Here is a 17,517-nt window from a genome sequence, read left to right on the forward strand (position 1 = left end):
CCAACACTAACACCTAGCACCTCACCCCACCATGAAACCTGCCCTGGCGTCGCCTGCAACACCCCAAAGCTGCCTGTTCCCCTGCAGGCCCTGACCACCCTTAGTGGAGGGAGCACCACCCGACAGGAAAATCCCCGAAGAACCCGCTCCAACTGCCCGCCCCCACCCCCGCCCTCGCCCGACACAGAGCACAGGGGTCCCCAGCCAAAGGGACACGGGGTGAGGCCTGCTCCCACCCCCAGGGACAACCCAGCCGGCCTCCCACAAACCAAAGGGCCCAGCCATGCATGAGACCAAGGCAGCGCCCGGTCCCATGGCCACTTCCGGCCAGCCTCTGAGGCCGGCGCTTTGGGGTGTCACCCAGTCAAACCCCCGTGGTGGTCACACCTTCATACTCACAGAGAACCACAGGCAGGTGCCCGCGCGCACTCGCCAGGAGAGCAGGGCAGTGCTGGGCAGTGCAGACCGCGGCGTCCCCGCGCGGCAGCCACCCGGGTGCAGGCAGATGCCCCCCAGGCCTCGGTCATCTCCCCGGCGGGGGCTCTCGCCATGAACGGACAGGCCGCAGTTGATCAGAGGGACAATCAATATGTGCGAGAGGTGATCTGATTGTTTTTTCTGCAGAGCCAGGGTGAGAACGCCCCACGTGCTTGGCGCGGTGCGTGGAACGCCATCAGGAGTGTGAGCTCTCCCCACATCTTCTCTTCACCTCAGTCCTCTGAAAGGGTCCCTGGGTAGTGATGGCGGAGGCGAATTTTTGGAGAAAGGGGCAATGTGACATATACGTCATCAAGGTTTAAAAGCAGTGCAGGCAGGCCTGGAAATGCATCTCTCTCCAGCCGCTCCCGCACCACTGCCCGCCCGCCACTAGGCGCCAAGAGAGGGGCGGATGGATCGGGGAGAGTCATTACTTGTTCCATATTAAACAATTAACATCACCAGTGGGACAGCTACCATCCACAGAGGCTACGGGGCCCAGGACTCCGCGGGCGGCCATGGCCGCCGCCCGAGCTGGGGGGCGGCGCTTCTGAAAACATGCGGCAACCGGAGCCCCCGGACCACACGGGCGGCGGGGACAAAGCGGCGGGCTGCTGGGCCGGCCGGCCGGCGAGCACGCAGAAGCGGACAAGAGAGCCACACCGCGGAAGGGGCTGTCGGTGCACCCGCGCCGGGGCCCGGCACCCGCAGTGCGCGCGCGGGACTTGCCGCAGGGGGTCGCTGCGCGCACACGGCTGGGCGGGGGCACAGGCCACGCCGTGCGCAGTGCGCAGTGCGCGCAGCGTAGGAGACCGCCCCGCTGGTCCGCGGCCTGGCCGGCGCGCCGCGCGGACAACAGAGCCACACCGCGGAAGGGCCCGCCGGTGCACCCGCGCAGCCGCTGCCGCGAGGCCGGCGGCATGGAGTCGCTGCGTGTGCGCGGCTGGGCGGGGGCACAGGCTGCGCAGTGCGCAGTGCGCAGCGTAGGAGACCGCCCCGCTGGCCCGCCGGCCTGCGTGCAGCGGACAGGAGAGCCACACCGCGGAAGGGGCCGCCGCTGCACCCGCGCACCCGCGCTGTGGGCCGGACTTGCCGCACGGGGTCGCTGCGCGCACACGGCTGGGCCGGGGCGCCGGCTGCGCAGGCGCAGTGCGCAGCGCCGGAGACCGCCCAGCCGGTTCGCTGGCCGGGGTGCCCAAGTGGACCCCAGAGCCTCACCGCGGGGGGGACTTCGGGTGCACCTGCGTCGGTGCCGGCCCCGGCGGAGCGGGGCTTGCCGCGTGGGGCCGCTGCGCACACGGCCGGGCTGGAGCACGGCAGCGCGGAACGCAATGTGCAGCGCGGAGCGCGGGAGCCCGCTCCGCTGGTCTGCCCGGCCGGCGTGCCGTACCGCGGGTGGGACTTCCGGTTCATTGGTGCCCGGCACCCACCGAGCAGGACTGGGCGCGCGGGGTCACGCGCGCTCACGGCTGGGCAGGGGCACGGCCGCGCAGCGCGGAGGAAGCAGCCGGGGAGCCCGCTCGGCGGGTCCGCCCAGCCGGCTTGCCGTACCGCGTGCGGGTGGGACTTCCGGTTTACCCGCTCGGCGGGACTGGGCGCCGGGGGTCACGCGCGCTCACGGCCGGGCTGGGGCACGGCAGCGCGGCACGGGAGCCCGACCGGTTGGCCCGCCGGGCCGGCGCGCAGAGGCGGACCGCAGAGACGTACCGCGGGTGGGACTTCCGGTGCCCTCACGTCGGTGTCCGTCACCCGCCGAGCTGAGAGGAACTGGGCCGACGGGGTCCCTGCGCGCATGCGGCCGGGCGCGGGCCCCAGCGGCACGGCGCGCTCGGCGGGTCCCGGCGGCCGAAGGCGACCACAGCGCCACGGCACGGAGGGTCGCCGCCGCGCCCACCTCAGTGCCCGGCACCTGCGGAGCGGTACCCGCGGCACGGGGTCGCCGCGCGCTTGCGGCCGGGCGCCGGCACGGGTGGCACCGTGCGCCCGGCCCGGCGTGGGAGCCGGCTCAGCTGGTCCGCTGGCCGAAGTGCTGAAGCGGACCGCGGCGCCGCGCCGAGGGTGGGACTTCCGGTGCCCGGCACCGCGCCGCGCTGGCCGCACGGGGTCGCTGGGCGCACGCGGCTGGGTGAGGCTGAGGCGCCGCGCTGGGCGTGGGAAAGCGCTCAGCTGTCCGCTGGCCGAAGTGCTGAAGCGGACAGACCCGCGCCCGGGCCGCCTGCACCTGCGCTGCCTGGCGACCCGGCGGGGCGGCCGCGGGGTGGCTGCGCGCGGCGGGCTGGGGCGCCGGTGGGAGAACGCTCGGCGGGTCCGCTGGCGAAATGCAGAGCGGACCACGGAACCACAGAACCACGGCGCCGAGGGTTCGCCCGCTGCACCGGGCCCCGCGGCGCGGGAATTGCCGCGCGAAGTCGCCGTGCGCGCACCGCTGGGCGGGGGCACAAGCCGCCCAGCTGGTCGGCTGGCAGCACAGCCCCGCGCCCGGACGGACTGGGGAGCTGGGCGCACTGCACCGGATCCCGGGGTCTTGGGCCCCTGACGCAGCCTGGGGTGCCCCATCCAACACGGAGAAGTGGGGAAGCCACTTCCAAATCTGCCCAGTGGGGCACCCCCCAGCCCTCTGCGTGGGCCTGGAGGAGCCTACAGCGGAGCCCCCGCCCCCACTCCTCCAGCGCCAGGAGAGGTGAGGACGGGGAGGAGGAGAGCAGGGCCTGGTCCATTCCACCACAGGGGTCCCAGCACCAAGCCTGGTGTGCGGGGGTCATGCGGCGAGGGCCCCCAGGGGCCCTCCATTTCCTGATACGGACCCCGGGTTCTCGTGGCAACCCCCCCCAAAAAAACCCCTGCCCTCCCCACAAACCCCCTCCACCCTACTGAGCAAGGGCACTACTGGCCACTCACAGAACCCCCAAGTCCTCCTTACCCACCCCTGGAACCACAGAACACGGCGCTGGGGGGCGGAGGGAGACTCTCAGATCCACCACCAGTCAGACATGTGACCAGTCTCCACTCTCCCCACCCGCCTGGGGGACCCGTGACCCCCAAAGCCAGCCATTTCTAGTTGTCCAGAGTCAGGACTGTCTAACTCCCCTCCCCAAAATGTCAGCAAGAACACCAAGGAAGGGACAGACTATGTCTGGAAGCCACAGGCATAAAGCCATTGGGACATCAGAGAAAATAGGTGAATTTTTAATGATAGCAAGGAAATAGACACACTACATATGGGATATCTGCTACCCGCTAGTCACTGCATATACACACACACACACACAAAACCCTGCCACACGCCACGACAGAGAGAAGGCTTGGCGAGGGTAAGGGGCTTGCACTCAGGGCGACAGACGGGACCTGTAGGCAGCGCCCCCCCCCCCCCCCCCCGGCAGAGCGCGCGGTAGAAGAACGGAAGGACAGGAGGCAGCGAGGACAGGAACTGCCTGCCGTGGACACTGATTTCCCAAACTCAGACGCTGCCCCGCACCCAGAGGCAGGAAGGCAGCGGAGTGCCGAGTTCAGAGAGGGGCTGCCGGGGAGGTGCCTCCGGGGCCAGCGCGGGACCCCTGACTCACCGCTCCAGAAGGCAGAGAAACAGCAGATATTCACCCCGAGCGGGGGGGCTCCCCGAGATCAGGCCCACATTCTTTCGCTACTTAGACTCGGTCACAGGAAAGCAGACTGGGGGCAGGTTCTGAGCGCAGCCACGAAGGAGTGTCCACCCCAGAACAAAGGGCAAGAGCCTCTCCGTCGGGGCAGGTCCCGACTGGCCTGCTCCCAGCCCGAGATGCTGCAGCGGGAGCCCAGGCTCGGGGTCCACCCCAGAAGCCCCGAGAAGGCAGAGCGCAGGCAGATGAACTTGTCTAAGGTCCCAGGGAAAGTTACCCGCGGGGGAGAGCCCGGCGTTCCTCGGGGCTTCCTGCAGCTGCCAGGGCGAGAGGAGGGGGGCACAGGACAGGACTGCCCCTGCCTCGAGCCCCCAGAGGACTTCGGGGGCTCCCGGCTCCCAGCGGCTGGCCGGGGATGTGGGAGCGGGGAGGGAAGGCAGAGGGAGACGACAGGAAGGAATCCAGAAAGCCCAGCCCTGTGCCGCGTGTCCGCTCGCCTCCCCTCCCCCCGCTCCGGGGCTCGCACACCCAAATCAAACACGCACGTAAGTTCCTGCCTGCTGAAGGGTCTGCTTTCTGGGGAAGCCAGCCACAAGCAGGAAAAAAAAAAAAAAAAAGGAAAAGTGAAAAAGTAACGTAACAACTGGAGAGAAGGAACCGCAGGAAAAACTAAAACTAAAACTCGGAAAAGCTAACCTCTCCAAAAAAAGATTTAAAAAGACACAGTGCCTCTATGAAACAGGAATACGATGCCATTAAAATGAGAATAATAGTTCTGGGGTGATATTTCCTCACTGTAGGCTCAGTGGCTGTAACGCACGTCCCGCTCTGGTGGGGGTGATGAGCGTGAGGGAAGTGGTGGAGGCTGAGGGAGGGGGCGCGGGGGGGGGGGATAGGAAATCTGTGTTTTCCACTCAACTTTTTTGCAAGGAATCTAAAGCTACTCTAAAAAAAATCAATTTAGAAAAAAAATCAAAAAAGAGGTCCTTAGAAATTAAAAATGAAGATAGAGAAATCCACTTGAAAAGTTAGTCAAGTTGCTGTGCCCACAACCTAAAACAACACAGAAGACACAGGACAGGAGGTCAAGACAGAGAGCCCGAGCCGGGTGGTAGCTCCGCTGGTTAGAGCTGGTTAGAACCCAGAGGGTTCGATCCCCAGTCAGGACGCACACAAGCATCACCCACTGATGCATTAACAGGGGGAACAACAGAGTGACCTCTTCCCCCTCCCCCCTTCCTCTCTCTCTCAAATCAATACATTTTTAAAAGAGAGAGAACCAGTTCAGGCGGCTGACCAGCAAATAAAAACCATTCTCAAAAGAGAGGAGAGGAAAATGGAAGAAGATAAAGAATTTACTCAAAAACCTGCCCCATCCCCAAAGGACCCGAGTTTCCGTTTAAAGGGGCCCCGGAGGTCCCCTGAGCCACAGATGCTGACCCCGCCCATGCTCGGCTCCAAGGGGCTCCCAGACAAAGACAAAGAGAATCTCCTACCAGCTCCCAGACATGAAGAAGAGAAAACGGGGGAAAACAAACAAACAGAAACACTGGGACGTTTTCACACACAGAAAACCAAGAGCCGACTGGCTTCACGCTCAGCCTCCTCCTGCCTGGACAATGGGGCCTTCAAATTTTCGAGGGAAAACTGTGTCCGACTTCGAGGTGTGCTCTCAGACACACGATGAGCTGTGAGCGCAGACCGGGGACCTTCTCAGACATGCAGGGCCTCAGAAAATCTGCACGCACCTCTTTTTTGGAAGTTGTTATGGAATGTTCACCATCAAACTTTGGAAAGAAACCAGGCAAGAGGAGTCATGAGATCCAAGAGCAGGGAGTGATGGAGAAGGAAGAGGCCAGGGCGGCTGCTGGACTCGGAGCCCGAGGGGCCGCTGGGCCCCCAGGAGAGATGGTTTCCAGGAGATAAAACTGGCCACATACCAAGGGTGTGTGAAAGGACATTTGCACAACTGTGTCAGTTTGGAGTGGGGGTGGGAGCAGGGAGTGATAAGTACATAAACCACAAAGCAGATGCAAAAACAGCTGCCGGAGAAAAGAAAATGTCCTACAGGACAGTCATCCCAGCCAACGAGGGGCCGGCCGGGGGCAGGGCTGCGGGCGGCCGTCAGAGCAGTGGTTTGGGGGGCCGTCACAGCAGTGGTTTGGGGGGCCGTCACAGCAGTGGTTTGGGGGGCCCTCACAGCAGCGTCTGCCCCACAAGTCCTCGCCCAGCCCACGTCAGCTGAAGAGAGAAGGGGGACGAAAGGGTACAAGAGTGGGATTCCGATGGGGCCTTCTAAGCAGGGGAACTGGGCGCTGGGAAGACGGGGACGGGGAGGGAACGGGGGGAGGGGGGCAGTTTATGATTTCTTACGCAGACGTCTGCTTAGAAATATGAAGGTAAAGACAGAAAAAAACCCAACTCATAAGCCGCCTTTCCGTCTGGGGAATTACCTGAAAACAGTGTGCCTGGGAGTTGACCTTCCCACGGACGGATCTGTCCGGTAAGGACACCCCGGGGCCAGAAGAAGGGCCCACCTCGGGGGGGGGGGGGGGCGCAGCTAAGGAGCTGGGAGCTTCTCCCGCCGGTCCCTCCGCCAAGGTGCCCTCACCCTCAGGAGAGATGCAGGCCTTGGTCTCAGTCTCATTTCTCCAGAAACAGCTGGGAGGGTTTCCACACAACTCTTCAGGAGAGAGAAGAGCATTCTAGAAAAAGCCCGGAGCGGGCTCTCCGGCCACGCCCCACAGCCTTGCTGGCCACCGAGCTCCCCGTCCCACCTGGTGGGAGCAGCCCTCCCCGGCAGCGCCCAGACGTGGAGGGAGGGGATCTGCTCGGGGCGAAGGACACGTCCTCCACGCAGGAGGCAGCTGCTGCTGCACAGACTTCTGGATCTCCAAGTTCCTGGGTTCGCAGGGGCTTTGGCCGCTGTGGGTTTCCTGAGCAAGGAACCCCACACTCACTCCTCCTGTTGGACAGGTGGGCGTGTGAGATGTTTACACTAAAGGAGCACGCCCCTCGGAAAAGGCTGGAAGAGACCACCGCCCCGACCCGCTCGGGAGGAAAGTGAAGAAGACAGCTCAGCAAACCAAGGCCCAGCTCGGAGGCGCGAGGGCGCCGGGCCTGTCCTCCCAGAGCCCCTCCCGTGCCTGGAGGCCCTGAGGGGCCCGGCTGCAGAGCCCACCCTGCCTCCAGCCCGGAGACCACGTCGCGGCCACGGCGAGGCCCACGCACCCAGGCTCCGTGCCAGCTGCTCCACGAGCCACGTGCCCGGCGAGGCGGTAGCTGCTGGTGCTCAGGCCGCTGCCCCGGCGCAGAAACGCGGGTGAGGTGGGCGCCCGCATCCAGCTCTGCTCGCGGCCTCCTGGGGGCAGGCCACACCCCACCCAGCGCCCGAGCTCCAAGCAGGGCCCGGCCGGCCCAGGGGCCGCCCGCCGCTAGCGAGCACCAGGACCCGGCGAGGCGAGGGGCAGAGCCCTCCCTCGAGCAGACCTCGCCGATTAATAGAAAGCAGGACACTCCAAGCCAAGGTGGGACGTGCCAGAGGCAGCATCTCCCAGCTCTCACTCCCCGCCACGTCCCCTGTCAGGGTCCCCCCCCCCCCCGAGGGCATGCCACCTTGCCCGCGGGCGTCCAGATGACCGTCCCCAGGCCCCCCGCTTTACCCGGGAGCCGAGTGAGCGGCCCGGCTCCCCGCGAGCACACGGTGGCGGCTGGGCCGCCGCGGTGGCGCCGTGTGCAGTGGTCAGCACGGGGCAGGGGCGGGAGCACATTCCTCCCGAGCCCGTTCCCGCCGCGGAGGCCAAATCTCACCGCCTGCTCCAGCCCCCGAGGAGCCTCCCGTGCAGGAGCCGAGCGGCCAGGGAGCACCGCCCCAAACCCACGCACGGACTCGACGGCCGCAAACGGGGCGGCTGCCCCTTCCCAGCAGCACCCAGTCAAGACGGACCACCCTCGTCCCGGGGGGCCCAGGCCGGCCCGACGGCAGGACTGCGCCTGAAGGGCCTCCGGAGACGTTACCTCCACCAAGACACCCCCTTTCGCGTGACGGGCACCTCGGCGAGCGAGGCTCCGCTCACTCCCAAGGGGATCCCTCGCCCTAAAGTCTGGGTGTCCCCAAAGCAGAAAGGCACACCGCTCGATCCCGCCTCAAGAGGACTTCCGTCAACCCCAGGACATGGCCTTCCCTGCCGCTCTCTCACGGGCAGTCACCATTTTTCCTTTCGTTATCAAAACAGGGTTGTCAGCCCGGCCGGTGTGGCTCAGTGGTTGAGTGTCCACCTATGACCGGGTCACTGTGTGATTCTGGTCAGGGCACATGCCTGAGTGGCGGGCTCAATTCTCAATGGGAAGGCGGGGGGGTACAGGAGGCAGCCGATCCATGATTCTGATCATTGATGTCTCTCTCTCTCCCCCCCCCCACTCCCTTCCTCTCTGAAATCAATAAAAATATATTTTTTTAATTAAAAAATAAAGAAGGGATGTCAGCCTCCCTGTGGCCAGGCTGTAAGGCTGTAAGGGTCACCTGCTTGCATCCCCACCTGGTTAACAGGCCCTGGGGTCCCCAACGGGGCGCACAGACCAAAAAGCCCACCGCTCGCCATCAGCTCAGAAGCCACGGAAGGGGGTCGGAGGCAAAGGTGTCCCCCCGGAAGGAAAAGGCAGGGGACAAACCCGACTCCCCAGGCGTGTGCGGCTAACATGCTAACACAGACTGAACGGCAGCCGGGGCTGGGACGTGAGGCCCGTCACACGCCCATTAGCACAGACCTGGTCGAACGCTCCCAGGCCCCAAGCCTCGCCCAACCTCCCTCCTCCAGAGCGAAGCACAAAATACGACCAGTCTCAAGAAAACACCTCCGCTCGCAGACAAAGTTTTACTTAAATTTTGAACAGGGGACCGACGACTTAAACGAGACAAAGCAAATATTTTCTGCTCCTGTGCCCCGGCGAGGCCAGGTTGGAGAGACAGACGGGGTCTGTGCCTCCAGCTGCAAATGCACAGAGAAGGCCTGGGCAGAACTCCGAGGACATAGGTTCTTTTTTTTTTTTTTTTTAATCCTCACCCGAGGATATTTTTTCCATGGCTTTTTTTTTTTTTTTTTTTTTTAGACTGAGTGGAAAGGAGGGAGGAGGAGGGGGAAAGAGAGAAAGAGAGAATTGATGTAGGAGAGACACATGGATTGGTTGCTTCTCACACGTGGCCCTGGTCGAGGCAAGGGGGACTGAACCTGCAACTGAGGTGCGTGCCCTTGACTGGGAACCAAAACCACGAACGTCCCTCTGGTCTGGGAGGGGGGGTGAGGGGGGGCGGTGCTCTAACCATTGAGCGGCTGGCCAGGGCTAGGTCCTGGGTCTTATCAGACGGGCAGCCCAGAGTTCCCACAGCTCTGAGACGAGCGGATGTCTCTCTTCAGGCAGGAGTCTGGTCTCCACACATTGTCAAGTCTCGAACCAGCCGTAGCATCCATATCCAAGCGTTTGGACCGGCTCTTGGATTCTGACTTCCTTCTTCTCTCCCGGTGGAGGCTGTCGCTGGGTCTGGGTCGTTGCTGCCCTGGGTCCCGTTCCCCGTGGCCGCCGCCATGCCCAGCCCTGGACCAGCACCTGGCCTGAGCCTGCCCAGAGCCAGGTCCCTGGTCCACAAACAAAAGGCATTTTGGCTGCCCCCCCCAAAATGGTACAGACCGCAAAAGACCAGACAATGGACAACTTCGGGGACATACACCTTTTATTAAAACACTGTTTTCATGACAATAAACGTCCCTAGCAGATCAAACGCATGACTTGGTGGAGATCAACGCTTCCTTCCAAAATAAATGTGTCTTTGAGTATAAACAGTGAGTGGACAAAAGAAAATATTGATAACGGCCCAGGCGATAAAGGCCGAACTCTGGACAGCTGGGAGCCTCCCGACCCGTCGTAGAGCCTGCTAGTTCTCCGGGCATGTGCCCGGGGGCCGTGTGTGTGTGTGTGTGTGTGTGTGTGTGTGTGTGAGAGAGAGGGGGGGGGGGGGCCCTCTGGCCATTTCTGTCTCAGAGGCAGAAGCCGGGGTGCAGAAGGAGAAACCTCACAGGACTGAAAAAACAGCCCAAGCCTTCCTGGCCCCGTGCCCCGGGGCGGCCCGTGTCCCCTCCCGAGCCTCAGTTTCCACACTTGTAAAATGGGGGTCAGGGGGCGCAGCGCAGCAAGGCTGTGACCCTGTCCCCTGAAGGGAGAGGCCGCAGAGGTAGCAGCGGCCACACTTCTCGGTTACACAAGCCTCTGGCCGGGGTGCAGTGGGCGGCCCTGAGGTCCCTGTGATCTGGAGCGCGGCCGGGCGGCCCTCGGGTGCCAAGGCGCCCCACTCCACTCCCACGGTGCGCGCCGTCCTCCGGGGCTCCGACCTCCGACGGGGAAGAGAGGAACCTCCTATCTCCGGGGTTCAGGACTTCTCCTGAGTAAACCCTCCCCTAAAAGACACTCCCCCCTCCCGGGCATCAGAATGCCTTCTGCTTGGAGAAGCCTAGATTTACCTCATTTTCCTTTTAGACAGGAATCGGGGTGTGGGGGTGGGGGGCTCTCAGTCCACTCCCGGGAGACACCGGCAGCTTTGCGCGGGGAGCCCCAGCCGCGCCTGCGGCCGCGCGAACATGTGTTCGGAGTAAAAGTGCGCGCGCGGCGTCGACGGAGCGGCTCGGGAGCCGGGCTGCAAACGCTGATTCAGCGCTTTCGGAAACAAAGTGTCCCGGCCCAGCTCGCCAGCAGCAGCACCCGGAAAGTTGTGCAACGGCGCGTATTTACTCGCGAGCGCGGCCGGTTTGGGTCTTTTCTTTGCATCTTGCATTAGACTGGGCACCGGGATGGCAAGAAAGCGTTCTCGGGGGTGCACGGGCCAGACCGCGCCGGGACCTGGTCCCCGTCACCTGTGGCGCCCGCCCGGCCGTGCCCGACGCTTCCGTCCACGCAAAGGACAAAAAGTTGGCGTCTCTTCCGACCCCCCGAGAGGACGGACACGATAAAAAGGGGAGCGCACCCTCCTTCCCACACGGCCCGGGCTGCGGGGCCTTCTCCGGGCGGCGTTCGGAGAGGCAATCGGCGGAGGGGCAGAGTTGCATCAGAAATTTCCTTCTGCAAACCGCACGGCTCTTATCACATTTCCACGGCTGGCGGCGGCTAATCCGCGAGCCCTCCGAGTCGGGGTTAGGCCCCAGCGGCGGGTAACGGGGTCACTAACGGAATCGAAAAAAAAAAAAAGAAAGAAAGAAAGAAAAAGAAAAAGCTCCCGAGGCCGGGCCGCTCAGAGCGGGGAGTGTCCGGCCGGCCGCGCGCGGGCGCACCGGCGGCTGCAGGGGCGCGGGCGCCCATCCTCCCGGCGGCCCGGGAGCGCGGCCACAGCCCCGACTGCGCACCCCCACCCGGCCCGGCCCCGCGCGGCCGGCGTCGGACGGGATGGTTCCAGGAGGCGCCACCGGCTCCCAGGCTCCCCAGGGTCCGGCACCCGCGCGCAGAGCCCAGCCCGCTCGCCGCGCCCGTTCCCCGCTCCCGCCTCCGCGCCCCTCGGTCCAGCCCCGGGCGCCGCAGCCCCCGGCCCGCAGGCGACGCCCTTCCGCCCGCCGCGCCCCCGCGGCGCCCGGCGTCCCCGGCCGGGCGGCGAGCGCGCAGACAATGACGGCGCGGGGACCGCCCGCCCGCCGGGCCCCGCCGCGCCGACCACAAAGTAACTTGCGGCCGCGCTCCCCGCCCAACTCCCTACCTGCGCGGCGCCGCTCCCTCCGCTCCCTCCGCTCCGCGTGGCTGTCGGCGACCCTCGCTGCGGTCCGGGCGAGCGCGGCACGCGAGGCGTCCCGGGCCCCCGAAGAGCTGCGCGCAAACTTTGCTTCGCGCGGGTGTCCGAGGCCTCCGAGCGCTGAGCCTGCTGCCGGCGCGCCGCTCGGTCCTGCCACCTCCTCCCGGCCTCCCCACCCCCTCGATGGGCTTTAAACTAGCCCGGCCCCGCCCGCCGCCGCCTCCGCCTCCGCCGCCTCCGCCTCCTCCCCCGGCCGCTTTTCCTGCTCCTCCTCCCGCCGCCGCCGCCGCCGCAGCCCGGACCGCTCGGCCGCCAGCGCGGGCGGAGCCGGGCCCAGGCGCAGGGCGTGGCGCGGGCGCGGGCGCGGGCGCGGGGCTGGACCCTCTCGCGGCAGCTGCCCGGGCCGAGCGCGGGGCGGGCGCCGGGGCGTGGGCGCCTGCGCCCCTTGTCCTGCCTCCCGGACCCCCGGACGCGGGACCCCGACACCCCAGGCCTGGGCGCCCGGGGAGGACGCGTGGGACCTATCCTGAGAGGCAATTTGTAGGCGAATTCTTTGAAACTCCAAGTCCCAACGGGGCAGCCCAAACCCTGCCTCCCGGGCGCCCGCCACGGAAGGATGGGACGCGGGGACGCGCGCAGCTGCCCTGGCCTCTGGGAGAAGGGAACCTGGGTTTGTGCTGTCAGCTCAGAGCCAGCCGGGTCTGGGGACTCACCCTCGGAGCCTCAGTTTCCCCATCTGCGTGTGAGCACTGGAGTGCTTGCAGGTGGAGTGGGGAGGCCCCACACACGTTGTTACTATCAGCAAGCCTCAGTGTCCTTCCCTCTGAAATGGGAGCATGAGCCCGCCCCCTCACCCGAATACAGTCACACCTCTGCAGCTGGTGAAGGCGGGAGAAACCTGCCTTAATGGGAGCCATTGGCGTTCCTATTAGCTATTATCACTGATGCCTCTACACAATGCAAACAGGGTGGTAATTATGTCTTTTTCTGGGTCTTGGTGTTATAAAAACAGCGACGACAATACCTTACCTTTACGAAGCGTGCGTTTGTGCCGAACATTCCCCTGCCTCTCACTGAGGCCTCCGAGGCCGGCCCTGGGGACCCCCACTGTGCAGACCAGGGAGCCCGTCTCACAGGCCAAGCTGGTGGCCAGTGTGCCGGGCCCTTTGGGGGCGCTGCCTGTGGTTCCTGCTCTTCCCGCCTGCGCATGGGGGTGTGAGGAAGGGCCACTAACGGGGGCCTGCTGGGAATGTGGGCCCCGCAGTCCACGCCCGGAAAACCAACCGCAAGAGGGAACACCGGAGAGCAGGGGGTGAAGCATCTTCGATTCCCGGAGATGGGGAGACAGGGGACCCCCGTTTTAAACAAAGGGCTCTAGAGGAGATGAAAGAGCAAAGCCTCACCTGCTCCCCTGTGGGCAGCTGGAACCCCGCCGCGTGGCCCCCGCCCCTCAGCACTGAGTGCTGCCCCGGCCAGAGCGCGGGCCGGTCGGTGTTGATTCACCGGTGTCCAGAGGCCTCCGAGCACTTTTCCGGATCTTTCTTAGGCCGTTCAGTCCCTGTGGCCACTTCCCCCGTATACTTGGGTGTCTTTCCTAAGCGTAGGGGGATTAGCCCCCCTAACTTCACTACAGTCACCAAATTCGCAAGTTCACGTCCATCAGACACACGCATCGAATCCAGGTCCCTCCTCCAGCGCTGCCAATGGATCCCACAACGTCCTTCATGCGGCAGCGTTCCTTCCCCCTCCTCGCACGGTCCGGCTGGGTGAGGGAGGACGCTGAGCCATCTCAGCCACGCGGGTTTTCAAACATCTCCACTGACGAGCGAGGGCCCAAACCGCCGTCCTCGCGTTCCTGCTCACACGGCCCCCGGACCCCTTCAGGAACCGAGTTCTCGAACTCCTCTCCGCATTCCGCGGCGGCTGTAGAAACTGCTGCTCCCTGGCCCTGCTGGTCCTGTGGGCCGATGGCACCCGGCTGCCTTCCCCGGCCACAGACCCCACATGCCCACTGCCCACGGGCGCCCTCCCCTGGGGACAGAGGCCGGGGCGCCCGGAGTGGCCCGGAGAACCCAGCGGGTCGGGCGGCAGTGCGGCTATGTGGTCAAGAGCTTCAGCTGCGGCGATGAAACCGTGTCCCGACAGGAAGCCGGTTCGGTGACAGCGAGGACCTTCCTCACCGCATGAGCCCGGAGCTCCTCCAGCCGCAGGAGAGAAGCCCACCGGCTCTGAGGATGAGGAGGGGCCGAAGGGTGGGGGCCTGGCTCCCCGCTGGCTCCGCCTGTGAGGAGGGTCGCTGATGGCTGTTTATGGGTGGCCTCTGGGCAGGGGGCACGCCTGGCACTGAGTGGCACCCGGTTAGGAGCCATCGTGCAGACGATGTTATCAATGGAGCTCATGGAGGGGACACGCTGGGGGGCGGGCACCGGCTCCACACGCCAGCAGCCTCGGCAGAGGAGACGGGAGCAAGGTGGACGTGCGTGGTGGCTGTCGGCCCGGCCAGCGAGGGGAGGGGTGGGGGCACAGAGCCCCGGTGGCAGGGCTGGAGACCAGTGGCCACATCACCAAGGACTGCCTGCCCGCCCCCCGGCCCTCACCCTCACCTTGGGGCTGGGGTGGTGGATCTGCAATCGCCTCCAACCCTAACACCTGCTGAGAACCCGTGGGCACCTGCTCCCCCTGCAGGCCCCTGGGCCCACCCCCACCCTACAGAGTTTACCCTGTGCGTCAGTCTGCATCTTTTAAAAAATATTTCTTTACTGATATTTTACAGAGAGGAAGAGAGAGGGATAGAGAGTTAGAAACATCGATGGGAGAGAAACACGGATCAGCGGCCTCCTGCACGCCCCCTACTGGGGATCAGGCCCTCAACCAAAGTACATGCCCTTGACTGGAATCAAACCCGGGACCCTTCAGTCCACGGGCCAACGCTGTATCCACTGAGCCAATCTGGTTAGGGCGCAAATCTGCAGTTTTAACAGACCCCCCCATGACCCACAATGCACCAGGGGGTGCCTTGAACTCTCTCAAGAGGAGAAACACAGGCTGTCTCCGAGGCACGGTGGGGGCTGCTGGTGTCGGGGAAGGCTCCCCGCGGTGCCGTGCCCCAGCAGCGTCCGGGGCACCCGAGACTCAGAGAGGAGAGGGAATGGAAGGGAAGGCTTGCCAGGCGGGGGAGGCGTGCGCCTCACCAAAGCCGGGAAAGAATGCACCGGGCAGTCACATTTCGCCAGGAATGCTGGGCCGGGGCTGGGGCCGGAGGCCATGGGGCAGGCAGGAGACTTGGCAAGAGGCCAGGCTGCAAAGGCCAGAGGGACTGCTGGCCACACTCAGGTGCCTCCACGTTATCCCCGCGGCGATGGGGGGAGCGAGATGTGTGTTGTCAGGAGCCAGCCCTCTGTGGGACTGTCCGTTCCGGGGCTGGGGGTTGCTGGGCGGAAGGGTGGGCCAGTGCGACGCCCGCACCTGGGAACCCCAACCAGAGTCCTGGAGGGTCTGCCCAGAGCCCGGAGCCCGGGAGGAGCACGTGCGAAGGGAGGCACCAAAAATAGGCCCCGAATAGACGTCCCAGCCTCCCGTCTCCGTCTCCCTCTCCCTGGCTGGGCCCCCGCGGCTCCCGTGTTAGATTCCCATGGAAACCCGTGTTCCTTAGGATGTCTCCATCCAAGCTCCCATTTTCCTGAAACAGCTCCCAGCAGGTGACTGACTTTACACCCAAACCGGGACTCACGGAAGATGTTTAAGTCTGACTTCCTGAGTGCGTTTGCTACTGGACAGAAATCACGTTTTGTGGGGTTTTGGAGAGGAATTCAGTTGTGCGACCGGAACAGGGCCATGGCCCCAGAAGCTTCCCGTGGCCGATCCGGTCCCCACTCGCTGAAGCCACACGTCTGCCTGTGTCCCCCGAGTTTTGCCTTTTCAAGACGGTCACGTGCCATTTCATACCAACGTCAGTTAACAAAATACATTTGCAGCTCAATACGCTTGATGGTTCGAATCCCTGGAAGTCCAGAGCTAATAGAACTCAAAATAAGAACAAATCTCCGTGACGGGTAACCGGTGGCGGGCGCTCCTGAAGATCGGGGGTTGAAGAAAGAAAAGCAAGAAGCAGGACTTCGTCTCAGCACCACGTCCACGTCCACGTCCACGTGCCTGAGGGGCTCGTGGTGTCCACGGGTAAGGCATCCTCTCGAAGGTGATTTTAACTTGTTCAGCCCCGAGCCTGCTCCAGCTGGTCACGAGGCATTGGTTAAGAGGGTCATCTGCCGCCTGCGGCCGGGCCGGGCGGGGCGGGGCGGGGCAGAAGATGGAACAGCTAATCTGGGAGATCCCTTGATAAGGGTCCCCGCTGGGTCGGCACGTCCAGGTGGAGGTGAGTGAGCGAGCGAGCGAGCGAGTGTTGGCATCAGTTCCGGGCCCAGGGCTGCCGGCCGACACGTGGGAAGGTTTCAGCGGCACGGAGGACTGTCTCGTGGTCAAGGTGGGTCTCCTTTATTCAGATGTGAGCCCGATCCAGCGTCCTTGCTCCTCAGAACTCAGCCGGTTAGAGACGGAGGACTGACAGGGCGGATTTCTCCGGGAGAAGCTCAGTGTTCTCCCTCCTCCTCCTCCTCCTCCTCCTCCTCCTCCTCCTCCTCCTGCCCCTGGCTTTTTGTCTCACCTTCTCCCCTGTCCTCTCCCTCCTCCTCCTCAGAACAAGGCCGCTGCCTCAGCACCCTGGCTGGCGGTGGGTGATGGTACACACTCCCAGCCTCCGCAGGGCCAGACCCTGTACGCACGCCGCCGGGTGGATCCCAGCAGTGAGTTCTCCGGTCACCGTTGTTGTCTCGGGCGTATAGTCGAGGAAGTCAACTCCAGGCCTGTGACTTCTCACCGTGACGTCACCAATAAATAACCAACGGACGACGCCATGTGTGCCTGACCCTCCTTCTGCCCCTAATCCTGGCTCCTCGCTCACGTCTTGTCCTTTCAGTGTTTCCTGTGCAACCAGCTCCTTGGATGCGGGCCTGAGGGGCTCTGTCCTGCAGGGTTCCGCTGTCAGCTACTGGGGACCCAGTGTGCGTGCCTGGATCCGGGGCCGAGGAAGGGATTAGACCCTTCATTTATTCAGTTTAGGGGTTTTAACCTGCATGCACCCCCCTGCTTTTAGGGAGTCTGAGGACTTGGCTGGGCGGCTGGATGGGAACTCAGCCCATCTGAGACCAGAGGCGCCCACAGGCGGGCAGACCCTGGCACGGGCCGTGGTCAGGGCCGACCCTGAGGGTGCAGCTGGGCCGAGCCCACGCAGCGGGCAGTACCCAGAGTCCACTGGGGCCGGACTGGCAGGGGGTGCTTCTCTTGGTGAGGAGACTCCAGGTGGCATTCGAATGCCCGCCGGAGGACAAGTGGGTCCACGGAGGTGCAAGGTCCAGCCAAGGACAGAGGTCCGGGCAGGTGCGCAGTGGCCGGGCAAGGACGGGCCTGGGCGCAGGTCCAGCAGGAAGTGGGTCAGGAGGTCAAGCCTTGCGTACAGGAACAGGCGGCGTCCCACGCCAGAACCAGGACACGGGCCCCCCGGGGGCTGTGGTCCCAGCCCCTCCTGAGCCCCTCAGAGCCGGACTGGACAGGCCCCGCTCCTGCAGGGCTGGGGAGGGGACACAGACCGTCGCCGGCCAGGGGTGGGGGTAAGTTTTCAGTTTT

At 64.5% G+C, this 17,517-nt stretch overlaps 2 protein-coding genes across 15 annotated transcripts in view; both read right to left on the reverse strand.

The window, feature by feature from the left end:
- The window catches only part of GRB10 (growth factor receptor bound protein 10), a 107,001-nt gene extending 95,001 nt beyond the window's left edge, over positions 1-12,000 (reverse strand). For 10 of the 14 annotated variants that reach the window (XR_013814299.1, XR_013814300.1, XM_079786268.1 and 7 more), the window contains exon 1: positions 11,806-12,000. The gene's annotated coding sequence lies outside the window, so the exon portion shown is untranslated. Of the gene's footprint in view, positions 1-399; positions 955-2,184; positions 2,467-4,040; positions 4,294-4,350; positions 4,768-11,805 lie in introns of those variants that run through there. The other 4 variants (XM_079786271.1, XM_079786273.1, XM_079786272.1 and 1 more) reach the window with 4 other exon arrangements.
- Positions 12,001-13,934: 1,934 nt separating this feature from the next.
- The window catches only part of LOC307108642 (protein cordon-bleu-like), a gene marked incomplete at both ends in the record, with an annotated part of 9,548 nt that continues 5,965 nt past the window's right edge, over positions 13,935-17,517 (reverse strand). The window contains 1 exon segment of the mRNA XM_079786796.1: positions 13,935-14,066. Coding sequence (XP_079642922.1) covers positions 13,935-14,066 — 132 coding nt within the window.

Source organism: Cnephaeus nilssonii (assembly GCF_951640355.1).
Source record: "Cnephaeus nilssonii genome assembly, chromosome: 12".
Taxonomy (NCBI): Eukaryota; Metazoa; Chordata; class Mammalia; order Chiroptera; family Vespertilionidae; genus Cnephaeus; species Cnephaeus nilssonii.